At 30.7% G+C, this 22,270-nt stretch overlaps 1 protein-coding gene across 1 annotated transcript; it reads right to left on the bottom strand.

Moving 5' to 3' along the window:
• Positions 1-13,942: 13,942 nt before the first annotated feature.
• Positions 13,943-14,427, bottom strand: LOC133287947 (B3 domain-containing protein At2g33720-like). The gene is made up of 2 exons (XM_061485646.1): positions 14,332-14,427; positions 13,943-14,233 (listed from the first exon to the last, which is right to left on the bottom strand). Exons 1-2 carry the CDS (start codon positions 14,425-14,427, stop codon positions 13,943-13,945), a joined length of 387 nt encoding a protein of 128 aa, XP_061341630.1.
• Positions 14,428-22,270: the final 7,843 nt, after the last annotated feature.

Raw genomic sequence — 22,270 nt, 5'->3', positions numbered from 1 at the left:
CAAACGTAATTTAAATTTAAATTAGGTAATCCTTCTTCCTTAGAGATTTAGAATATTTATTTAGTTATTTCCTTTATTAATACAGATTTTTCAAATTGATGATTGAGTTTAAATCACAAATCAAATCTTTATTTTGTTTTCCATATTAATAATAATTGTTACTTTTAATTTAAATCACAAACCAAATTTTTTTATAATAAAAATAAAAAAATTATTTTTTTAAATTAAATCACACATCAAATCTTGATTTATTTAGTCAACACCTGACACGTCACCAATCACGTCTAAATTAGGTTTCAATCAAGAGGCAATCACGCCTAATTTAGGTAATTTTTTTTTTTTAAAAACATTCATAAGCCATCATTAATTTCAGACCACGAATAATAACCCAGAAGCTTATAGCATTAATCATTAATTTCAAAAATAATATCCTTTTTTCTTAGATATTTAGAATATTTATTTAATTATTTTCTTTTTTTCTACAGATTTTTCAAATTGATTTTTTAGTTTAAATCACAAATCAAATCTATATATTGTTTTCCTTATTAGTAATAATTTTTATTTTTAATTTTAATTTAAATCACAATCCAAATTTTTGTTATAATAAAAAAGTATTATAAAAAAAATTAAATCACAAATCAAAATTTTATTTATTTCTTTATATTAAATCACAAACCCAGAACTCAGAGGTTTCTTGCTTTAACTGCTCTTATAATACCATTCTTGCAAATTAAAATTGTGTTTATGAGAAATCAAATATATCAAATGAGATGTCATTGCGTAGATCTCGAAAAGTTATGTGGAATCAAAAAAAGAATTACCTAAATTGGATACCGGAGTCAAAAGTTATGACCTTCAGAAATTTTATGATTAAATTATTATTTTATTGGAAAAAAATGACACGTGTCAACCTTAGGTGAGAGACGCCCCAATGGTGCGTCTTCCCTCAGATGAGAGACGCCTAAATGAGGCGTCACATGTGACGCTAAAAAAAAGCGTGACATTGTGCAATAGATCCGTAATTATTTCTAAAATTGCAATAAATGCGTAATTATTTAATTAAAATGCAATAAATAAATTTTTTTTGCCTGTATTGTTTTGACAACAAAAATTCTCCTATAATCGTTCATAAACATAATCAATAACACACGTAGACAAAAAAAATAAAAAAATTGAACTAACAAAAATATTATGCTAATAATAATAATATTGGAAATGGAAGAATACTTATAACATTATTTACGTTGATATTCTCCTAAAAATATTTATTTACGTTGATATTTAAACATCGTTGATATTGAACATCGTTGATACTAAAAAAATAATTGAACATCGTTCATAAACATATTCTCCTAAAAATATTAATTTACGTTAATATTTAATTATTAAACTAACAAAAATTGTAGGCAACTTTCACTTTTTTTTCCCTAAACAGTTATTATGCCACCTCACTTAAACATTTATTCTGTTTATATATTAATAAATTTAAATTGTTAACATTAGCTAATAATAATAATATTGGAAATGGAAGAATACTTATAATTCACAAGTAAAATTGAATTTTTTTTTTTGAAAATTTAAAGAATAAAAGGAATTTTTTAAAAAATTTAAGAGATGTGTTGAAAATAAGTCATGGTGTCCTAAGATTAAACACCTATTATTTTTAGTTGCATTGTTTGGAAAAAAAATTTAATTATTGCATTTTAATTAAATAATTACGCATTTATTGCAGTTTTGGAAATAATTACGGATCTATTGCAAATTGTGACGCCTTTTTTGGGCGTCACATGTGACGCCTCATTTAGGCGTCTCTCACTTAAGGTTGACACGTGTCATTTTTTTCTAATAAAAATAATAATTTAATCATAAAACTTCTGAAGGCCATAACTTTTGACTCGAGTACCCAATTCAGTTAATTCTTTTTTTAATTCCACATAAATTTTCGAGATCTATGCAATGACATCTCATTTGATATATTTTATTTCTCACAAACGTAATTTAAATTTAAATTAGGTAATCCTTCTTCCTTAGAGATTTAGAATATTTATTTAAATATTTCCTTTATTAATACAGATTTTTTAAATTGATTTTTGAGTTTAAATCACAAATCAAATCTTTATTTTGTTTTCCTTATTAATAATAATTGTTACTTTTAATTTAAATCACAAACAAAAAAAATTTATAATAAAAAAATAATTATTTTTTAAATTAAATCACACATCAAATCTTGATTTATTTTTTATATTAAATAACAAACGCAGAACTCAGAGGATTCTGAGTTTAAAAATTTGACACGTGTCAACACCTGACACGTCACCAATCACGTCTAAATTGGGTTTCAATCAAGAGGCAATCACGCCTAATTTAGGTAATTTTATTTTTGAAAAATATTCATAAGCCATCATTAATTTCAGACCACGAATAATAACCCAGAAGATTATAGCATTAATCATTAATTTCAAAAATAATATCCTTTTTCCTTAGATATTTAGAATATTTATTTAATTATTTTCTTTATTTCTACAGATTTTTCAAATTGATTTTTTAGTTTAAATCACAAATCAAATCTTTATTTTGTTTTCCTTATTAAAAATAATTTTTAATTTTATTTTTAATTTAAATCATAAACCAAATTTTTTTTATAATAAAAAAAGTATTATAAAAAAAAATTAAATCACAAATCAAAATTTTATTTATTTCTTTATATTAAATCACAAACCCAGAACTTAGAGGCTTCTTGGTTTAACCGCTCTTATAATACCATTCTTGCAAATTAAAATTGTGTTTATGAGAAATAAAATATATCAAATGAGATGTCATTGCGTAGATCTTGAAAAGTTATGTGGAATCAAAAAAACAATTACCTAAATTGGATACCCGAGTCAAAAGTTATGTCCTTCAGATGTTTTATGATTAAAATATTATTTTTTTAGAAAAAAAATGACACGTGTCAACCTTAGGTGTGAGACGCCCAGGGGAGACGCCTAAATGAGGCGTCACATGTGACGCCCAAAAAAAGCGTCACATTGTGCAATAGATCCGTAATTATTTCTAAAATTACAATAAATGCGTAATTATTTAATTAAAATGCAATACTTAAATTTGTTTGCCTGTATTGTTTTGACAACAAAAATTCTCCTATAATCGTTCATAAACATAATCAATAACACACGTACACAAAAAAAATAAAAAAATTGAACTAACAAAAATATTATGCTAATAATAATAATATTGGAAATGGAAGAATACTTATAACATTATTTACGTTGATATTCTCCTAAAAATATTTATTTACGTTGATATTTAAACATCGTTGATATTGAACATCGTTGATACTAAAATAATAATTGAACATCGTTCATAAACATATTCTCCTAAAAATATTAATTTACGTTGATATTTAATTATTAAACTAACAAAAATTGTAGGCAACTTTCACTTTTTTTCCCTAAACAGTTGTTATGCCACCTCACTTAAACATTTATTCTGTTTATATATTAATAAATTTAAATTGTTAACATTAGCTAATAATAATAATATTGGAAATGGAAGAATACTTATAATTCACTAGTAAAATTGAATTCTTTTTTTGAAAATTTAAAGAATAAAAGGAATTTTTTAAAAAATTAAAGAGATGTGTTGAAAATAAGTCATGGTGTCCTAAGATTAAATACCTATTATTTTTTATTTATTTTTTGGTGAAAAAACACCTATTATTTTTAGTTGCATTGTTTTGACAACAAAAATTCTCCTATAATCGTTCATAAACATAATCAATAACACACGTACACACAAAAAATAAAAAAATTGTGTATGCTGGCATAAAAAATCCCAAGTTTAAGATAATTCACGTGTTAAATCGTATCAACAATTACTAAAATCATTCAATTAAAGTGTACTTTTGTTCTTTTCATGTAATTTCAAATGATATATTCTATCAACATTTATAAAATCATTCAAATAAAATGTTATGTTTTTCAAATAATTTTAGAAATATAAACAGTTAACAAAAACCATTATATTCTTTTATGCTGTTTCTCAATGCTAGATGTTTTATAAAAACATAAGCTCAGCTTGTTTTTATTTATGTTATCTTTTCTCTTAAATAAATAAATATTTAAATAATAGAAAAAATAATAATAGAATTTGAAAGAAAAGCTGGAATTTGGTAATAATCCATGTTATTTAGGGTGTGCATGACAACCTTCCCGGAATCAATTTCTTTTTAATTTCTGTTCCCGGGAACAAAAATGGATAGGAAATTTGTTTGGTAAAACCGGTTTATTTTTTTGTTCCCGGGATGAACCGATTTAATTTTTGTGCCGGGGAACAGAAAAAAGAATAAAAAAATTTCTGCCTTTTATAATACAAAAAAAAAATCTGATTTTTTGTTCCCTGGTACAAAATGAGAAACACTTGTCTATCTCAATTACTCTCCACCACCACCATTATCTCGACATGACCACCACTACCATTGTCGTCGTTGACGTCATACCACCAATGTCGTTGTCACCACCACTAGGATTCCACCGCCACCACCACCACCACCTCCACTCATCGCCACATCACCACCACCATATCACCACAACCATTACCATGCCACCACCATCGCCACCACTACCACTACCACCACCCCCACTATTGTTGCAGCCAATGTCGTCACCATCACCACCATGCCATTGCCACCAACCACTGCGGTCACCATCACCACCATGCCACCGCCACCATCGTCGCAACCACTGTCGTCACCACCGCCACCTTCGCCACCAACTACCACCACCGTCGTCGTAGTCACCGCCACCGCCACCACCACCATGTCATTGCCGCCGCCGCCGCCACCACCATCACCGCAACCACCGCCGTCACCACCACCGTCGTCGCAGTCATTGCTGTCTCCAGCACCACCATGTCATTACCACCACCGTCACCGTCGACACCACCATTGTCGCAGCCACTGTCGTCACCACTACCACCATGCCACCGCCACGCCTCCAACAATCGCCACTGCCGTCACCACCACCACCATCGCCACCATCACCACCAACTACCCACACCGTCGTCACAGCCACTGTAGTCTCCACTACCACTGTCGCCGTCGCCGCCATCACCACTACTGTCGTCGTCCCCGCCACTATTACCACCACTACACCATATGGAAAAGAAAGTGTAATATGAAAAAAACTTATGCTTAACAGAATTATAATTTTTTATATTATTTGTTATGTTATCAAACGCAATTCTCATTCTCGGAATAAAAAATAGAACATGTTATCAAACACATTTTTTTTCTCAGAAACTGTTCCAAGGCACTAAAATAGAAAAGAATTGTTTCTTTTCAGAAACAGTGCCAGGGAACAGAATAGTTGTCATGCACACCCTTAGTCTTAAGTTAAGTGCACTAAATTTATTCAATTACTTCTCAGTAATTTTACTCTCAAAGGAATCATACAAATATAGTCAAAAGATATTACACTCTATGCTAAATAAATTATCTAAGACAAAAAAACTAATAGCTTTGACAGATTTTCCATGAGTGACTAAATCCAGGTTTCTATTCTAACCTGTGAAAATTACTTTCTCAAGTAACACAAGACACATCAAAAAGTTACATGCACTCCAAAATGCAAAACATATACCAGTAGTGTAACTCTTGTTACAAAAATATACATGATTCAGCTTTTGGAATAAATGACAACACACTTTAGCCAAATAATTCAAACATTGATTATTAAAATGCAGTATCACTCGTTGTATTCAAAAATCAAGCTTCCCTTATTATAGACGCAGGGTTACATTGCTCAGTTACATTGGGCCATTAAAATAATAATGCTAATATATAATTGTCAACCTAATGATATATAACAGTTACATAATTTAATAATATATACATCAAATAAAACAAACGATGAATTTCAAACGGTTATGAATTTCAAATCGCATGGTAGCGGAACAATCCCCTCCTATTAGAGTACGAAGGGACGAAATGCTCAACTTGCTGAGAAGAAAATAAAAATCCTTACACCCTAATGCCTTGATGAATATGTTCACCAGCTGCATAGTTGATCAAATGTATGCGGTAGATATTGTTTTGGCCAAGAGGTGCTCATGGACAAAATGGCAATCGAGTTCAATATGTTTTGTGCATTCGTAGAAGACAGGGTTGACGGATTGATAGCAATATGTAATGCGACTTGATTATCACAAAATAATTGCATAAGTGCATGGTGGTGTATCCCAAGAAACGCAAGAAAGGACTTCAGCAATAAGAGCTCAGAAGTAATGGCTGTCATGGAGCGATATTCAACATCAACATAAAAGCGAGAAAATGTTGCCTACTTTTTTAGTCTTCTAGGAGACAAGAGATTAACCAAGCATGACAAAATATCCTATAAGGGATAGCTGCGTAAGTGGGCAGCTGGTCTAGTCCAGTCACAATAGGCACACAACTGTATGTTCTTTTCTAATGGGAACAAGATACCTTGGCTTGAATTAGATTTTATATAACGCAAAATGTGCATGACTGCATTAGTTGTTTAGGAGCCTACATAAATTAAAATAAAGTATGAACTGCATAGCACAACTCAGGTTGCATAATTGAGAGATATACCAAGCGACGATAACACGCCAGATTTTCCAAATCACTCCATTAGCTACATCCAATTGATGATGTTGCTCAATAGGAAAATTCGTAGGCTTGCATCCCATCATACCTAGATGTGGCTATTCAGGTCAATATGAATTTGAAACGAACATGAATACTGTAACACCCTATTATCGGAACGGTATTAAGCGTAGCTCATTTATTTAATAAATGCAAAAGCTTATCTTATTGATTCACAATTGGACTTATATCAAAATATGAATAAACTTTTGCATTTTATAATCTATAGCAATTTACCAGTTCTTTTGTATCCAATTCAACAATGTAATGATTTATGACACCTCACGTCCTTTTTAAATATAAAACTGACGATATTTTGTTTGTAATTTGGACATCTAGGGATAATTCCCATTGTCGTATTATCACCTAATTGACAGTATATCCAATTTCTACAATCTAGAATCCTTCCATGGATTTTATCTTAATGGCTCCATGCCAATGATTTCATCAAATAATCAATTAATCATAATTTAACTTCCAACAATAACATGGAAGGATAAATACAAAATAACCTCGTAGATTTATCCTTGACGTACATTATGAATAAATTAAGGCTTACATATAGTCCTTATACATGTGTCTCCAAATGAAAAATACAAATCTTATACAAATGTATATATATATATATATATATATATATATATATATATATATAAACACTTCCTATGCTCTCCAAATTATACGATCATGTCATATACATCAAAGGGTGATCAAAATACAATATCCCTTATGTGTTTATCCAAAATGACTAACCAACACGCAACATACATCATTCCCTACACAAGCCTCTTGCCCAGGGAAGGTCCAACTCCAACATCCCAAGTACCTATACCTGAAAAGAGGACCCAAAAATGCGGTGTAAGATAAACATCTCAGTAAACTAGGGGCTCTTGGTGGATTCCTCTACCCCTCGAAAGTTTGGAGAATAGAGTTCATTTTTGTCTTTGATTGATGCCTTGGTTTGAAGTGCTTGCTCGAGTGTCTCCTCTTTCTTCTTCTTTTTACGTTGTTCGTGTGCCTCGAGAGAACCAGCGAGATCATCGACCGTGAGCATTGCTAGGTCCTTTAACTTTTCTATGGCACGTACGATATTCTCGAAACTATCGGTTAATGTAAAAACCCGCACCATTAAATTAGGAATTTAAATAAATTAATTATGAGTTTGAGAAAATAATTCCATAATAGACTTAAATAATTAATATAAGGGTTTAATAACACTGAAAGCCGCTTTTCTGATGAAAAGTGCAGATAGCGGTTCTGCTTCCCGATATAAGTGTGTACCGCTGAAGTATCCCAAAAAATTATAATAAGTACATGAATATTCCTAGTATAATACCTAGGTTTAGTATACCAAGTTTGGAGTCAAAATAATGAGAATTGACGTCAGGACTGATATCGGCTACGTAAAAATGCGTACCAGCAAAGTACTGCGAAAATTATAATAAAAATATGATAAATCTCTGAATAATGGCTAGATTCAGAATATGAAGTTTGAGATTAAAATGATTAGAGGAGCTATTAGTGCTAATACAATGGGATTAAACTTAATAAGCGTATAAATAGGCTTGGCACAAAGACCTAGGTCAGTTCCTTCATATCTCTACGTGAATTTTTTGAGGCTCTTGGGGTGTAGCCACCTTGTCTCCGCCTTCCCTCTCCATAGAACCTTCAAGAGGCCACCTTCCCTCTTGATTTCTTCACAAAAACTCCATATTTGAGTATGCTCAAGCCTTGAGAGGTTGAAAGGCAATGCATTTCTGAGTTTGAGTGAGTGTTGGGGGATGACTTCTTGGTGTGTGTTGTGGGAGCCATTTTCTTGGCATTTGAGGCTTCAAGAAGCCATCTTTTGGTAGAAAATATCGATCTTGAGGTTGCATTTCGTGGCTTTTCAGTGGCAGATCATTGGAGCTGAGTTGAGAGCTCCAATATCACCTTTTTCCTCTGTTTTGAGCCTTTGGGGTACATTCCTTAACTTTGTTCATGAGTTTCTATGTTAAAGATCAAGTCTTGGCATGTAAAACAATATGATTAAGTAACCAACTGGAACAACACTGACCTAAATGTGTCTAAAAATGCATGCTTGGAAGTTGAGGAGTGTTAAAAATGGAACCTTGAAGAGATATCTTCGCGAAATGCAGAAACTGCATTCTGTCGCAAAATATCCGGATATGATATCCGGATATGGATATCCGGATATGCCCTAGAGAAATATCTGGATATTCTGGGAATTTCGAGTTATGCACTGTTCTGTCCAAACAGAAGTGTAGATTGGGTTTCTGGACCCATGATTGGTTAATGTGAACTTTTGTAATAAGTTAACTAAGCCAGAATCATTTAGATTAAAGGAATATGGCTTTGGGAAAAGCCTAAGAGCACAAAACGAAAAAGGAAACCCTGTGTGGGGCACATTTTCAGGTACAGGTACCTCTAAGGTTGAGACCTCTAGCGGCAGGAGGCCAGAGTTGAGCTGATATTATGCATGCTGCTTTACTGTCATACCTGGACATGATTATGCTTTGTTATCGCGATATGGCTATATGACTTGAGACTTGATCTAGATATGTGTTTTATTTGGTGAGCATGGGGGTTGTCCATGCCACATTGGTATGAGCTATGTTTATTTCTGGCTTGCGTTGTATCCTTGTATCAGGATACTGTCTGGTCAACATGTTGTAGTTCCATGACTTGATACACTATTTATATTATGAGGTTATTCAGTGTAGTTGTTTATTGCAATTTACATACAGACGATATTTTGAAATGGAATATTTAAATCCACTTGGTTCATAATGAATAGTTTTATAATTGGTCAGATCACTGTTGGATAAAGATTGGATGGTTGAAATTTGTCATGTATATAGAGAAGGTAATCAAGTGGCAGATTGGATGGCTTCAAGTGTTAGCCAAGCTGTTTGGGATACCCAGTGGCATGATAGAGTTCCTACTCGATATGAAAAGCTAGTCTTAGATGACAGGAGGGGCACCTTGGTGCCCAGAAACAATCTGTGTAGTTTTCTTTTCTTTCCTTTGTATACAAAAAAAAAATTAAAATTGTTTCATAATTTGAAAAAGTTAGCTTCCGCATTTACTGAGTTGCGCTATTACCATTTATATGTTTAATACACCGGGTGCATACGGGGTGTTATAGTTCCCTCTGTTATACTCCTTATTTGTGCAAGTTGTATATATTTCATATTTGTTTTTTCAAATAATCATTTTTATTATTTGTTGTACCTTGCGATAAATTAATGGATTATAAAGGAAGGAACAAATTAGAAAAAAATTTGTGTTGATTTAACCATAGAAAAGTTATGAATATTTTAAATATATTTTGAAAATAACAAGACCGAATCCATTGTTTTTTTAGTAAAAAGAAATAGCAAAAGCCCTTACTTCAACACACCCCTTTAATTTCTTTTTGTTTCTTTAAATTTTCAATTTTACTTGTGAATTATTATTATTATTAACAAATGCTAAAAATTTACATTTATTAATATTTTGTAACAATTAATCTACAAATGATAATATTACTAGTGTTTAGAAGAAAAAAATTGAAAGTTGTCTACTGTTTTTCTTAATTTAATAATTAAAAATCAATGTGAATAGACATTTTTGTAATCAATCAATAATTTTTACGTTTTGATACTTTCACAATATACAAGTGGTCAACTCGTATAATTTAATTTTGTATTTTCCTATATTTTATTATTTAAGATATAAATTATACTTAAATAGATAAAATAAAAAAGAAAAAAAAATTTATAAAACAGAATAAGAACGTTACATAACCAGCTGGTCCAACTTGATCACTCTTACGTGGATCCTCTTATATATTTCGAATGGATCCTCTTATGTGGAAAAATGGTCATGTGGTCATGTTATTTGATCACAACCACTCATTTAAAAATTATACATTTTCTCTCTCTTACCTCATCATCAATGAGTGACTGTGATCAAATAACATGATCACTCTTACACATGCGAGGATATATTCCCATATTGGACCTTCGTCATGTACTTCACTCAGAACACAAGTAACAGAAAAACCTTAAAGCTTTCAAGAAACCAAACCCCAACTGTGTTACTGTCAACAGTGGAATACGACAACAACGTTGATCTCTGTACTCATTTATCACTTGCTAGGTGTCCTTGTAATACAATGGTGTGTACCCATTTGTCACTTGGTAAGTGCCATTGCAACACAACCAATGAAGATGTCTGTGTTTCTTTAACCTTGATGGTCATATCTTGATGGTCAATGGCAACTAATACTGGCTCATAGGAGTAATTTAGTATATGTATGTTTAGATTGACGCTATCACAGTATCTCACGTGAACGTTTTTAGAAATGTTTTTATAAAATGTTTTGGAAAAAGTTTATTCGTATTTTTGTAAAACGTGTTAGTATTCTTTTAAAATAAAGCCTTCCGCTGTGAATGTTAAATATCATGTATGTTAACAACCGGAGTACTACGGGGTGTTACAGCCGGTTTTCATGAAAACTGGTGACCCGGTCGATTAACCGGTGACCCAGCCCGGTCCTAAAAAAAAAATTCCAAATTTTTTTTCAAAAAAAAATAAATCATAATGGACATATTTGAATATTTTTTTGCTTATTGACTTACATAAGTTATGTACCTACAACACTAATATTATCTCAATTGTGCATTATGCAGAAAATTTTGATTTGATTTGATTTATAGTCAGAGATGTCATTTTCTGAATTTAAAGCCCCGTATCACGATCATTATATTTTTATTTGATCCTTTATTGGATAATAGTATGTGATTTATTATTTTTTATATTAAAATATTTGAAATTTTTATTATTTTTTTTAGAATATTTGAGTATATTTATAATTTTTTAATATAAATTATAAAATTACATATAATTACCGGGTCATGCGGTTGAACCAGTGACCCACGGACCCAGTACATCGACCGGGTCAATGACCGAGCCGGTTTTAATAACATTGTGCCATATCGGATATGTTATGTTTTGTCCTATTTACCATACATCACTAGAAGGGTACATTTATTCTTTTCTGAAATGCAATATATATACACTGAACCACTGGTAATGTGAAAATTAAAAAAACAATAGCAAAATATAGATTTGAACAACTATTTCGTTGACAAAAAAAAATTGATGCAGACGTTTTCAGAATAGAAATTATACAAACACCAAAAGCAACGTTGATGCATATATTTTCAGCAAATTAATGGTTTTACATTTGTCACGTCACATGATCCAAAAAAAGTTTCTACGCACACATTCAAAAGGACAGAACAAATAAAATGATGAAAGAAAAAAAAATCATATAGATCCTACCTCTTGAATGTGTGTAAGAACTTTTTTTTCAAGTCATGTAACATGACAAATGTGAAACTCATTACATAAACACTAAAAGCAAAAATTGATTTGCCTGACAAAAGTAGGGAGAGTGAGAAAGTAAAATCTAGTTAACCATTAACACAGGACTCCTTTCATCAATAATTTTGTAGTTATACACTTGTATAATATTACCCTCTAAGCTAAATTAGTTTGTTTTTTACACTTCTATTATATTTGTTTTAAGGATTGAAAATGTCTTGCGAATGGTACTAAATTACAATGGGAAAGGATATACTTATCACTATAGAAGTTTATCACTTTTACAACCAACTTAATCACCGTTAATTTTTGTCAATCTAACGGTTATAATTTATTGGATTTATTGAGAATTAATAAGTGCGACCCAATAATTTCCAATAAATTATAACTGTTAGATTGGTGAAAATCAATGGTGATTAGGTTGGTTGTAAAAGTGATAAACTTTTTTGGTGAGAAGTATATCCTGCCCCAATTACAATATAGGCTTACTTTAAACCTTAAATCTTAGATAATATGATCCTTATCCATTAAATCGAAAAGTAAAGAGAACATTTCCTGCCTAATCATAAGTAATTTTAACCAAATAATAAAAGATAATGGTCCTTGTAAAAAATAAAAGCAAATAAAAAATTCAAAGACTCAGCCTACTTAGATTTTTTTCACTAATAATAAATTTACTAGAGTAAAAAAATCATATAATGTTAATTCTAAAGTTTAAAATTCAAACTAAATGATAAAAAAAATAAAAGCATTTTTTCCTTAGATCTTAGGTTAAAAATGGAGCCCCTATTTTAGAGGTTAAGGTATGCTAAAAAAACGAATCACAATAGATTAAAGTGAAAAACAGTTACGAAGATGGTCACTACTCACCACCAAAAATTGAAAATCTTGAGCTCATCGAGTTAATGGCTACTATAAGATTTTGAAAAGTACAATATTAAGATTATCAAAACAAAAATTCTCTCTAGTCAAAAAGCCAATTTACATATTTAAGTGTTTATATTCTTTTAAAGTTTAAATAAATTTTTTAGATTATTCCTTTCAATTATATCACCTTAAAAGAATTAGTTTCAATTGATTGATAATTTCCATTTTTAGCTTTTGATTGGTAGTGTAATTTTTATAAAAAAAGAAATAAAGAAAAGAAAAAATGCAAGAAGTGCAAAAAAATTCTGAAAGACTCCACAACCACAAGTATATACTCTGTTTCCACTCCAAATCCGATTTCTTCAGGGGAAATGAACTTGGACATGAAAATTGAACTAGAATTTCAACTTCCCCTAAAACCCTAAATCCCCAATTTTTCTCCCCTTTTCCCATTTAACAAAACCCTAAAACCCAGAACAACAAAATGGCCATTGAGGAAAACCAAGGTTAGGATTTTTAAATAGGATAGGAGAGGAGAGGGTGAGTCATGATGAAATGTTAGCCATTAGATATATAAAATGATTCAAGTGCCAAAGGGGATAGATCAAGTGTCCTACACGTGAGGGGTTGCATGTGTCACTATCTATGTGTCTTAATTTTATACAACTATCATATTGATCGCAAGCTCCTTGTGGATGATGAAATAGGCATAACCGCATAAGGATGAAAAAAAAAAACTCAAATAAATAAGTACCTCACCTACTTACAATTTTTTCTTGTAAAACCAGACACTTAGAATGCCCTCACAACATACAAAAATGACAATGAGTAGTTAGAGAAATTTAAACCATAAACTCTGCTTGCTATTGGTGCTATCAATACAAAAAATTCAAATTGAACAAGCGAAATCAAGCGATTTTTAAACCATAAATTCTGCTTGCTATTTTCTGCTTCAGAATAAGAGAAAATATCAATACATCTGTTTCTACACACGAATCCTAATACTGTTATCAATCCTAAAAGGCATCAAGAACAGAAAAATTAAAGCGATTTTTGTATGGATCGAAGGCCAATCTCATCCCCTTTCTTTAAGCCTCTCCTTGATACAAAATCTTTAACCCAATTTCCAATGAAAACATAGCTTCTTGAAGAAACCCATTTCTTGAAAATTAAAGAATGAATGGAGGCAGTGTCTACATCCCAAATGTCAACTTGAACACCTCTTTCAACGTCTCCATCCAACACCGGCACCACCAAATTCTCAGCAAAATCTTTAGGGAGCAAGAGCCTCCTCATGTTGCCAAGATCACTGCCATTAAGGACTTTCTTGATCTTCCAAGGGTCATCATAAAGCATCAAATCCAAAGAGTAACCCCATTATGTACCAAAAAAAAAAAAAAAGAGTAACCCCAACTTCTCTCTACACACACCTTCTTTCTTGCAGCAACATGAGTTTCTTCATAAATCTTCCTCTTCTTGGTTAAAGAAACAGAGACATCATCAGTGTCGTATGCAGTTGCTGACATTTCTTTCATGTTTTTGTGAATTGGGTTTTGGTTTCTTGAAAGCTATGAGGTTTTTCTGTTTTCCTGTTACGGGTCAATATATATAGAAGTTGCCTTTTATGCCAGCCCACTTCACTTTAAATGTTTATTCTGCTATATAATTTTAACATCTTTTTATTTTATTTTAATTTTTATCTATACAGATATAATTTATATCTTAGATAATTCTTATTCAAAATATAGGAAAAATAAAAAATTAAATTGTAGGACTTGAGCATTTGTAGTTTTGTGAAGATATCAAAACGTAAAAAAAATATTGACTGATTATAAAAATATTAATTTACGTTGATATTTAATTATTAAACTAACAAAAATTGTAGGCAACTTTCACTTTTTTCCCCTAAACAGTTATTATGCCACCTCACTTAAACATTTATTCTGGTTATATATTAATAAATTTAAATTGTTAACATTAGCTAATAATAATAATATTGGAAATGGAAGAATACTTATAATTCACAAGTAAAACTGAATTTTTTTTTTTGAAAATTTAAAGAATAAAAGGAATTTTTAAAAAAATTAAAGAGATGTGTTGAAAATAAGTCATGGTGTCCTAAGATTAAACACCTATTATTTTTAGTTGCATTGTTTGGAAAAAAAATTTAATTATTGCATTTTAATTAAATAATTACGCATTTATTGCAGTTTTGGAAATAATTACGAATCTATTGGACAATGTGACGCCTCATTTAGGCGTCTCTCACCTAAGGTTGACACGTGTCATTTTTTTTTTCTAAAAAAATAATAATTTAATCATAAAACTTCTGAAGGCCATACCTTTTGACTCGAGTATCCAATTCAGGTAATTCTTTTTTTGATTCCACATAACTTTTCGAGATCTACGCAATGACATCTCATTTGATATATTTTATTTCTCACAAACGTAATTTAAATTTAAATTAGGTAATCCTTCTTCCTTAGAGATTTAGAATATTTATTTAGTTATTTCCTTTATTAATACAGATTTTTCAAATTGATTATTGAGTTTAAATCACAAATCAAATCTTTATTTTGTTTTCCATATTAATAATAATTGTTACTTTTAATTTAAATCACAAACCAAATTTTTTTATAATAAAAATAAAAAAATTATTTTTAAATTAAATCACACATCAAATCTTGATTTATTTTTTATATTAAATCACAAACGTGGAACTCAGAGGCTTCTGAGTTTAAAAATGTGACACGTGTCAACACCTGACACGTCACCAATCACGTCTAAATTAGGTTTCAATCAAGAGGCAATCACGCCTAATTTAGGTAATTTTTTTTTAAAAACATTCATAAGCCATCATTAATTTCAGACCACGAATAATAACCCAGAAGCTTATAGCATTAATCATTAATTTCAAAAATAATATCCTTTTTTCTTAGATATTTAGAATATTTATTTAATTATTTTCTTTTTTTCTACAGATTTTTCAAATTGATTTTTTAGTTTAAATCACAAATCAAATCTTTATATTGTTTTCCTTATTAGTAATAATTTTTATTTTTAATTTTAATTTAAATCACAATCCAAATTTTTGTTATAATAAAAAAAGTATTATAAAAAAAATTAAATCAAATCAAAATTTTATTTATTTCTTTATATTAAATCACAAACCCAGAACTCAGAGGCTTCTTGGTTTAACCGCTCTTATAATACCATTCTTGCAAATTAAAATTGTGTTTATGAGAAATAAAATATATCAAATGAGATGTCATTGCGTAGATCTCGAAAAGTTATGTGGAATCAAAAAAAGAATTACCTAAATTGGATACCGGAGTCAAAAGTTATGACCTTCAGAAATTTTATGATTAAATTATTATTTTTTTGAAAAAAAATTACAAGTGTCAACCTTAGGTGAGAGACGCCCCAATGGGGCGTCTCCCCTCAGATGAGAGACGCCTAAATGAGGCGTCACATGTGACGCTCAAAAAAAGCGTCACATTATGCAATAGATCCGTAATTATTTCTAAAATTGCAATAAATGCGTAATTATTTAATTAAAATGCAATAATTAAATTTTTTTGCCTGTATTGTTTTGACAACAAAAATTCTCCTACGTACAGAAAAAAATAAAAAAATTGAACTAACAAAAATATTATGCTAATAATAATAATATTGGAAATGGAAGAATACTTATAACATTATTTACGTTGATATTCTCCTAAAAATATTTATTTACGTTGATATTTAAACATCGTTGATATTGAACATCGTTGATACTAAAAAAATAATTGAACATCGTTCATAAACATATTCTCCTAAAAATATTAATTTACGTTGATATTTAATTATTAAACTAACAAAAATTGTAGGCAACTTTCACTTTTTTTTCCCTAAACAGTTATTATGCCACCTCACTTAAACATTTATTCTGTTTATATATTAATAAATTTAAATTGTTAACATTAGCTAATAATAATAATATTGGAAATGGAAGAATACTTATAATTCACAAGTAAAATTGAATTTTTTTTTTGAAAATTTAAAGAATAAAAGGAATTTTTTAAAAAATTAAAGAGATGTGTTGAAAATAAGTCATGGTGTCCTAAGATTAAACACCTATTATTTTTAGTTGCATTGTTTGGAAAAAAAATTTAATTATTGCATTTTAATTAAATAATTACGCATTTATTGCAGTTTTGGAAATAATTACGGATCTATTGCAAATTGTGACGCCTTTTTTGGGCGTCACATGTGACGCCTCATTTAGGCGTCTCTCACTTAAGGTTGACACGTGTCATTTTTTTTCTAATAAAAAATAATAATTTAATCATAAAACTTCTGAAGGCCATAACTTTTGACTCGGAGTATCCAATTCAGGTAATTCTTTTTTTGATTCCACATAAATTTTCGAGATCTACGCAATGACATCTCATTTGATATATTTTATTTCTCACAAACGTAATTTAAATTTAAATTAGGTAATCCTTCTTCCTTAGAGATTTAGAATATTTATTTAATTATTTCCTTTATTAATACAGATTTTTCAAATTGATTTTTGAGTTTAAATCACAAATCAAATCTTTATTTTGTTTTCCTTATTCATAATAATTGTTACCTTTAATTTAAATCACAAACCAAATTTTTTTATAATAAAAAAAATTATTTTTAAATTAAATCACACATAAAATCTTGATTTATTTTTTATATTAAATAACAAACGCAGAACTCAGAGGATTCTGAGTTTAAAAATTTGACACGTGTCAACACCTGACACGTCACCAATCACGTCTAAATTGGGTTTCAATCAAGAGGCAATCACGCCTAATTTAGGTAATTTTATTTTTGAAAAACATTCATAAGCCATCATTAATTTCAGACCACGAATAATAACCCAGAAGATTATAGCATTAATCATTAATTTCAAAAATAATATCCTTTTTCCTTAGATATTTAGAATATTTATTTAATTATTTTCTTTATTTCTACAGATTTTTCAAATTGATTTTTTAGTTTAAATCACAAATCAAATCTTTATTTTGTTTTCCTTATTAAAAATAATTTTTATTTTTAATTTTAATTTAAATCATAAATCAAATTTTTTTTATAATAAAAAAAGTATTATAAAAAAAAATTAAATCACAAATCAAAATTTTATTTATTTCTTTATATTAAATCACAAACCCAGAACTCAGAGGCTTCTTGGTTTAACCGCTCTTATAATACCATTCTTGCAAATTAAAATTGTGTTTATGAGAAATAAAATATATCAAATGAGATGTCATTGCGTAGATCTTGAAAAGTTATGTGGAATCAAAAAAACAATTACCTAAATTGGATACCCGAGTCAAAAGTTATGTCCTTCAGAAGTTTTATGATTAAAATATTATTTTTTTAGAAAAAAATGACACGTGTCAACCTTAGGTGAGAGACGCCCAGGGGAGACGCCTAAATGAGGCGTCACATGTGACGCCCAAAAAAAGCGTCACATTGTGCAATAGATCCGTAATTATTTCTAAAATTACAATAAATGCGTAATTATTTAATTAAAATGCAATACTTAAATTTTTTTGCCTGTATTGTTTTGACAACAAAAATTCTCCTATAATCGTTCATAAACATAATCAATAACACACGTACACAAAAAAAATAAAAAAATTGAACTAACAAAAATATTATGCTAATAATAATAATATTGGAAATGGAAGAATACTTATAACATTATTTACGTTGATATTCTCCTAAAAATATTTATTTACGTTGATATTTAAACATCGTTGATATTGAACATCGCATCGTTGATACTAAAATAATAATTGAACATCGTTCATAAACATATTCTCCTAAAAATATTAATTTACGTTGATATTTAATTATTAAACTAACAAAAATTGTAGGCAACTTTCACTTTTTTTTCCCTAAACAGTTGTTATGCCACCTCACTTAAACATTTATTCTGTTTATATATTAATAAATTTAAATTGTTAACATTAGCTAATAATAATAATATTGGAAATGGAAGAATACTTATAATTCACTAGTAAAATTGAATTCTTTTTTTGAAAATTTAAAGAATAAAAGGAATTTTTTAAAAAATTAAAGAGATGTGTTGAAAATAAGTCATGGTGTCCTAAGATTAAACACCTATTATTTTTAGTTGCATTGTTTTGACAACAAAAATTCTCCTATAATCGTTCATAAACATAATCAATAACACACGTACACACAAAAAATAAAAAAATTGTGTATGCTGGCATAAAAAATCCCAAGTTTAAGATAATTCACGTGATAAATCGGATCAACAATTACTAAAATCATTCAATTAAAGTGTACTTTTGTTCTTTTCATGTAATTTCAAATGATATATTCTATCAACATTTATAAAATCATTCAAATAATAATGTTATGTTTTTCAAATAATTTTAGAAATATAAACAGTTAACAAAAACCATTATATTCTTTTATGCTGTTTCTCAATGCTAGATGTTTTATAAAAACATAAGCTCAGCTTGTTTTTATTTATGTTATCTTTTCTCTTAAATAAATAAATATTTAAATAATAGAAAAAATAATAATAGAATTTGAAAGAAAAGCTGGAATTTGGTAATAATCCATGTTTTAGGGTGTGCATGACAACCTTCCCGGAATCAATTTCTTTTTAATTTCTGTTCCCGGGAACAAAAATGGATAGGAAATTTGTTTGGTAAAACCGGTTTATTTTTTTGTTCCCGGGATGAACCGATTTAATTTTTGTGCCGGGGAACAGAAAAAAGAATAAAAAAATTTCTGCCTTTTATAATACAAAAAAAAAATCTGATTTTTTGTTCCCTGGTACAAAATGAGAAACACTTGTCTATCTCAATTACTCTCCACCACCACCATTATCTCGACATGACCACCACTACCATTGTCGTCGTTGACGTCATACCACCAATGTCGTTGTCACCACCACTAGGATTCCACCGCCACCACCACCACCACCTCCACTCATCGCCACATCACCACCACCATATCACCACAACCACTACCATGCCACCACCATCGCCACCACTACCACTACCACCACCCCCACTATTGTTGCAGCCAATGTCGTCACCATCACCACCATGCCATTGCCACAACCACTGCGGTCACCATCACCACCATGCCACCGCCACCATCGTCGCAGCCACTGTCGTCACCACCGCCACCTTCGCCACCAACTACCACCACCGTCGTCGTAGTCACCGCCACCGCCACCACCACCATGTCATTACCGCCGCCGCCGCCACCACCATCACCGCAACCACCGCCGTCACCACCACCGTCGTCGCAGTCATTGCTGTCTCCAGCACCACCATGTCATTACCACCACCGTCACCGTCGACACCACCATTGTCGCAGCCACTGTCGTCACCACTACCACCATGCCACCGCCACGCCTCCAACAATCGCCACTGCCGTCACCACCACCACCATCGCCACCATCACCACCAACTACCCACACCGTCGTCACAGCCACTGTAGTCTCCACTACCACTGTCGCCGTCGCCGCCATCACCACTACTGCCGTCGTCCCCGCCACTATTACCACCACCACACCATATGGAAAAGAAAGTGTAATATGAAAAAAACTTATGCTTAACAGAATTATAATTTTTTATATTATTTGTTATGTTATCAAACGCAATTCTCATTCTCGGAATAAAAATAGAACATGTTATCAAACACATTTTTTTTCTCAGAAACTGTTCCAAGGCACTAAAATAGAAAAGAATTGTTTCTTTTCAGAAACAGTGCCAGGGAACAGAATAGTTGTCATGCACACCCTTAGTCTTAAGTTAAGTGCACTAAATTTATTCAATTACTTCTCAGTAATTTTACTCTCAAAGGAATCATACAAATATAGTCAAAAGATATTACACTCTATGCTAAATAAATTATCTAAGACAAAAAAGCTAATAGCTTTGACAGATTTTCCATGAGTGACTAAATCCAGGTTTCTATTCTAACCTGTGAAAATTACTTTCTCAAGTAACACAAGACACATCAAAAAGTTACATGCACTCCAAAATGCAAAACATATACCAGTAGTGTAACTCTTGTTACAAAAATATACATGCTTCAGCTTTTGGAATAAATGACAACACACTTTAGCCAAATAATTCAAACACTGATTATTAAAATGCAGTATCACTCGTTGTATTCAAAAATCAAGCTTCCCTTATTATAGACGCTGGGTTACATTGCTCAGTTACATTGGGCCATTAAAATAATAATGCTAATATATAATTGTCAACCTAATGATATATAACAGTTACATAATTTAATAATATATACATCAAATAAAACAAACGATGAATTTCAAACGGTTATGAATTTCAAATCGCATGGTAGCGGAACAATCCCCTCCCATTAGAGTACGAAGGGACGAAATGCTCAACTTGCTGAGAAGAAAATAAAAATCCTTACACCCTAATGCCTTGATGAATATGTTCACCAGCTGCATAGTTGATCAAATGTATGCGGTAGATATTGTTTTGGCCAAGAGGTGCTCATGGACAAAATGGCAATCGAGTTCAATATGTTTTGTGCATTCGTAGAAGACAGGGTTGACGGATTGATAGCAATATGCAATATGTAATGCGACTTGATTATCACAAAATAATTGCATAAGTGCATGGTGGTGTATCCCAAGAAACGCAAGAAAGGACTTCAGCAATAAGAGCTCAGAAGTAATGGCTGTCATGGAGCGATATTCAACATCAACATAAAAGCGAGAAAATGTTGCCTACTTTTTTAGTCTTCTAGGAGACAAGAGATTAACCAAGCATGACAAAATATCCTATAAGGGATAGCTGCGTAAGTGGGCAGCTGGTCTAGTCCAGTCACAATAGGCACACAACTGTATGTTCTTTTCTAATGGGAACAAGATACCTTGGCTTGAATTAGACTTTATATAACGCAAAATGTGCATGACTGCATTAGTTGTTTAGGAGCCTACATAAATTAAAATAAAGTATGAACTGCATAGCACAACTCAGGTTGCATAATTGAGAGATATACCAAGCGACGATAACACGCCAGATTTTCCAAATCACTCCATTAGCTACATCCAATTGATGATGTTGCTCAATAGGAAAATTCGTAGGCTTGCATCCCATCATACCTAGATGTGGCTATTCAGGTCAATATGAATTCGAAACGAACATGAATACTGTAACACCCTATTATCGGAACGGTATTAAGCGTAGCACATTTATTTAATAAATGCAAAAGCTTATCTTATTGATTCACAATTGGACTTATATCAAAATATGAATAAACTTTTGCATTTTATAATCTATAGCAATTTACCAGTTCTTTTGTATCCAATTCAACAATGTAATGATT

Source organism: Gastrolobium bilobum, unplaced genomic scaffold (genome assembly GCF_033153095.1).
Source record: "Gastrolobium bilobum isolate Gb01-03AN ecotype WA unplaced genomic scaffold, APGP_CSIRO_Gbil_v1 utg12444, whole genome shotgun sequence".
Lineage (NCBI taxonomy): Eukaryota > Viridiplantae > Streptophyta > Magnoliopsida > Fabales > Fabaceae > Gastrolobium > Gastrolobium bilobum.
Note: the sequence above shows the minus strand (reverse complement) of the source record. Positions and strands in the feature narration are given on the sequence as shown.

Bases quoted from the DNA above. Each gene is read 5' to 3' on its own strand.
- LOC133287947 (XM_061485646.1), bottom strand. From the start codon at position 14,427: ATGTCAGCAACTGCATACGACACTGATGATGTCTCTGTTTCTTTAACC. The intron at 14,234-14,331 runs GTGTGTGTAGAG...GACCCTTGGAAG, and splicing joins ATGTTGCTGCAAGAAAGAAG to ATCAAGAAAGTCCTTAATGG.